Below are 4973 nucleotides of genomic sequence, written 5' to 3'. Positions count from 1 at the left end.
TTTATTTGGCGAAAAATCAGGTGTATCATGCGAGAACCAAGCACATTGATGTGAGGTTTCACAAGATCATAGAGTTGATTGCTTCCGAGAAAATTCAACTTGAGAAGATTCACACTGCAAACAATGCTGCAGACATGCTGACAAAGCCAGTGACCACAGAGAAGTTCAAGCTTTGCTTGAACTTGATCCATATATCTAAATACTAGAGGAAGGAAACCCAGACCCAGCGAGATCTAGGTGGAGTTTTGTTCAGATACTCGTATTCTTCAAAGGAGTGAATATTTACCAAGATGGAGATTATTGGCGAGTGACTCATATTTGGATGAAGGTCAATGCGATGCCTGTCATGGAAGAAAATTTTATTAAGATTTTTTGTAATAAAATTCTGTTGTGATTTATATAATAGAATTTTATTACGATTTTTCATAACAAAATTCTATTGTAATTTTTCATAAATAATTCTCTTACGATTTTATTGAGTCTGAGGTTTATGCACTAATAAGGATTATTGTAAACCTATTGTACAATAACAATCACAAGAATCAATAGATGTGATTCTCTTGTGTAATGATAATTCTAATAAAGTTTCGGCCATTTTATGGAGTAATTATGTCACTGAATCACGATAACTCTTATTCTTTATCTTCTTCTTCTCCTTCCTCGTGTTTACTCTCCTTTTGTGCATCCTTATCTTATTGCTCCGTGTGGTATCTTTCTCTCTTCCTCTTCTTCCACATTAGAGGTTGAGAGGTATTGCCCCCTTCTTTGCGCAACAATCTTGGGTACCTGACCGGCTAAGAAGTCGATCGGAAGTTGACTGGGAGCTGTACCTAGAAGAAGTGAGAGACTAAACCATAGGGATCCGATCGACTAAGAAGTCGACTGAGAATAAATTAAAAATTGTACTTAAGAATAGTGAGAGATTAAGTTCTGAGAATCTGACCGGTACTTATACGGGCTGGAAATGGATTGATTATGATGGATTGGTGGAACGCTGAAGACGAACATATTCATCTTTTATACCACCATGGAAATGGATTGATTATGTGGCATGAAAAATATCATAGACACCTCCCCATCATAATTACCCTTCTTCTTGATTTTTACCACCACTTCATCTGTCTATTAAACTCTTAATATTTTCGGGACCTCCGTTATACACCATATCACCTTCCATTGGTTTCTCTAATTTCCATCCTTTGGCTGTCACTGTCGACCCCATCTCAATCTGTAAGCCACCGCTGCAAATTGCACATAGTAGAAAAGCTTCTATAAGTAACGACAGCAACCTACTTCAACTCACGCGCAGCGTAAACAAGACTCACAAGAAGAAGAGGAACAATGAATGGAGAAAGGGAAGAGAATAGCAGCACGCCATCATCCCACACCTCCGGCGAGCCCTACGTCATGGCCGACGATTCTTGCGGCAGAAGCGGCAACGATGGCGACGAGGAGGAATTCGAATTTGCGTTCGTGACCAAAGACCCGGAGGCTGGGCCGGAAATCACGGCCAACGAGCTGTTTTCCAATGGTCAGATTCGGACCATCTATCCCGTCTTCGGCAGTGGTCTGCTCCTCGAGGCGCCGGCGGTGGAGGAAAAGACTACGAAGGTGCGTGGAACCCTCCGGAGGCTCTTCATCGAGGAGCGAGAGGAGGATTCAAGCAGGGCATCCTCTGCCTCCTCTTCGTTGTCCTCCTCTGCAGGAGTGGACGAGCTGGATGGAATCCCGGAGGGGACTTACTGCGTGTGGGCTCCGGCGCCATCACCCTCGCACTCGCGCAGGGGAAAGAAGAGCGGATCAACCGGATCCTCTATGTGGTGGCGACTCCGCGAGCTGTTCACCGGGCGGAGCCACAGTGCTGGTAGGGAGAAGATCGTGCTCCTGGAGTCGGCGGTGGCGGTGGCAGCGGTGGAGGAAGTTACGGAGGGAAAGGAGGAAAAGGAATCGGAACGGAGAGCCGGAGGAGTGCGGCGTTGCTCGGCAGTCACCGCTTCTTCCGTACCGGTCGGTGGAGGGCCGAGACGTTGCCCAATGTGAACGGGCTTAGTCAGCACCCATTTAACATATCTTTTTTTGTTTAATGATTTATTAGTTGGTTTGCGATCGTGATTAATTTGCAAAATTGTTATTTTAAAAGTAAAATTACAGATCATGGATATTTAGATTTGTAGTTTAGCTTTCATGATTAGTTTTTTTAATTAAAAAAAATAGATAGTACAGCCTCTTTAAATAAAACATGGATAAAAAAAAAGATAATTCGATTTGATATATTAATTCACATAAGAATGGGAAATCAGATGAATTATTATTATTATTATTTATTCAGAACAATATTTAGAAAAAAATTGAAAAATGCATACGTCTTCATCAAAATATATCCGTCTACTCTAATTCGTTTAGAAATAATATCTACTCCAACTTTAAAATATTATCACACCTCATGAGTTAGAGCTCATTATGAAGCTCCAAGACTTGTGACGATCAATCTTAATTTATTGGATGGATTCTGTAGAGTGGTCAAGAAGTCTAAATAAGTTGAGTGAGTCAATTAGTTCCAGCAAATTGGCTGAGTCAATTAGATTAGATAGACTTGATAATTTGAATAAATCTGTGCAGGTTGGACTGGAAGAACAAGCGATAGGCATATTGGTCAAGCTGAGCTAAACAAATTGGTTAGTTAGGTTGATCTAAGTAGGGTTGATAATTAAAGCAATTCAGTTGAGAAAGCAATCTAGTTGAGACTGAAGAAACAAGCTAGTTTATCCATTCACCTATCATAATTTATTTTATCCCTCAACTTCATCAGCTTTTGAGATAGATAGTTATTCGGTTTATCCACCACCCTGATCAGGGCCCCAAGGGGTTTGTTCGATCTTCTCCGTAAGGGTAGTGCCTGAACCCACCAAGGGATCGACACGTGTCACCTCTTTTTCCATGGTTGACATTTTTTCGGACGATGATTGTTTTGGTTTGGAATTTCGGACGGTCAATTTTCGCAATAAAAAAGGGATAGAAATTCTCTCCGCTATTTTGAACCGCCGCCACCCTTTCAAGATTCCAGTAATTTTTTTATTTTGAGATCTCGGTCATTTTTCACAAGAAATTGGTTCTCATTTGAGAGAAAAAAAAAATTCTTCTCTCTATGTCAAATCACCACTGTAGCCTTGCCGTCGCCGGTTTGAGATTCTCCATTTTTCACAGGATTGTCATTTGAAAGAAAAACGCCTCCATCGTTCTTCTGGTCTTTCTTTGAACTTCCGCCGTCGATTTTACAGCAGAAAGATGGTTGCTAAAAAGTTATCTCGTCATCTTGTATGCTTATGGTTTAAAAGTTTGTAAGATAGATGTTCGAGTAATTGTATTCCAAAGGAACATTATATTTATTGATGAATCAATATACAAGATAACGTGGAGGTCAAAGTTAAAATGATATGATGATTAAAATTAAGATAAAAGAATATTCTACATTTGGTTATGTTGAATGTCCAGCCTCAAAGTTCTCGGATCTTGTCTATATGACCCTAAAGTAGGACGCTCAGATACCTTCTAAAAATCTTTATACTTACACGATCGGACGAAGGGTCGATCGAACATAAAACTCTATATATAAATTCGGTCGAGCAAAGATCAGACGAGATTAAAGACATAGATCATTAGGATAAAAGTCAGTCGAACATAAGGCTCTAGGCATACGTCCGGCCAGGCAAAGACCAAGCGGTTTAAAGACACTTAACCTCATAAGCCTTTTATACTAGGTCTGTCGGATAAAGGTTAGTCAAACATAAGACTCTAGGTATACGCCTGGTCAGGCAAAGATCGGGCGGGATTAAAGACACTTAACCTCATAAGCCTCTTTATACTAGGTCGGTCGGATAAAGGTCGGTCGAACATAAGGCTCTAGGCGTACGCCTGGTCGGGCAAAGATCGGTCAATTTTAAAGACACTTAACCTTATAAACCTCTTTATACTAGATCAGTCGAATAAAGGTCGGTCGAATATAAGACTCTCTATATATGCCCGATCGGGCAAAGATTGGACGAGATTAAAGATGCTTAGCCTCATAAGCCTCTTTATATCAGATCGATCGGATAAAGGTCGGTCAAACATAAGGCTCTAGGCATACGCCCGACCAGGCAAAAACTGGGCGGGCTTAAAGACAAGTATGTTTAGGAAACTCTACATATATGGTCGGTTGGGCAAAGGTCGACCAAGTTTAAGTTACTTGATGTCATATTTTCCCTAAAATAAAGCTTTAACATACATGATTTATCATATGGCACCTTGAATGGATCTCAGCTGGCATACTTTGGGCATTATTTACTATCTGAACAGATCTTGGTAGTATTTAACATATGACAGAGTAGATTGATACAATGGCAAGTAATGCGGCCGACTTTATGGATCGACTGAGATATATTCAGCAGACAAGCAGCAGACAGCATTATAATAACTTACCAAAACTTGTCAGGAAATATTCCTTTGAAGCCTTCTTCGAAGGTTATTATGTCTCTCATAAGCCAGTTAATCACGACAGGATATTATCTTAACCGTCTCAATAATGGCATGAAGCATAAACGACAAAAGAGGTACATCTGCGGGTAGAAAAAAAATTTCTTGAACTATTATTATGAAACACCCAGACTGTACTTTTTTCCATCACCTAACAAACTCTGATGCAAGGAGCATAATCTAAACCTTACTCTCACGCATATCCTCTACTATTCTTCTTCACTCACTCGTCGAAAAATGTATTGATTTGATCGTCGGAAGGCCCATCTGTGGGAATCTTCGCCTGAATCTGAAGCTTCGAGATGGAAGATGATGGAAAACTCACAACTGTTGCTTTAACACCAGAGGAATTCGAGATGATTGTTGAGGCTCGAGTGCAAAAAGCATTACAGTAACAACAAGCAGCTACCGGAGGTACACGCCCACCGCTAAATACCACGGCATCGACAACATCACATCAA

The 4973-nt window shown here is 40.5% G+C and overlaps 1 protein-coding gene across 1 annotated transcript; it reads left to right on the top strand.

Moving 5' to 3' along the window:
• Positions 1 to 1341: 1341 nt before the first annotated feature.
• On the top strand, positions 1342 to 2040 carry LOC122039352. Its single transcript, XM_042599113.1, has one exon. The coding sequence runs from the start codon at positions 1342 to 1344 to the stop codon at positions 2038 to 2040; it is 699 nt and encodes a 232-aa protein (XP_042455047.1).
• Positions 2041 to 4973: the final 2933 nt, after the last annotated feature.

The sequence above is a fragment of the Zingiber officinale genome, chromosome 1B (assembly GCF_018446385.1).
Source record: "Zingiber officinale cultivar Zhangliang chromosome 1B, Zo_v1.1, whole genome shotgun sequence".
Lineage (NCBI taxonomy): Eukaryota > Viridiplantae > Streptophyta > Magnoliopsida > Zingiberales > Zingiberaceae > Zingiber > Zingiber officinale.
The sequence above is the reverse complement of the archived record's forward strand: the minus strand, read 5'-3'. Positions and strand labels throughout refer to the sequence as shown.

Excerpts from the sequence above, each read along its gene's own strand:
- LOC122039352 (XM_042599113.1), top strand. The coding sequence starts at position 1,342 with ATGAATGGAGAAAGGGAAGAGAATAGCAGCACGCCATCATCCCACACC.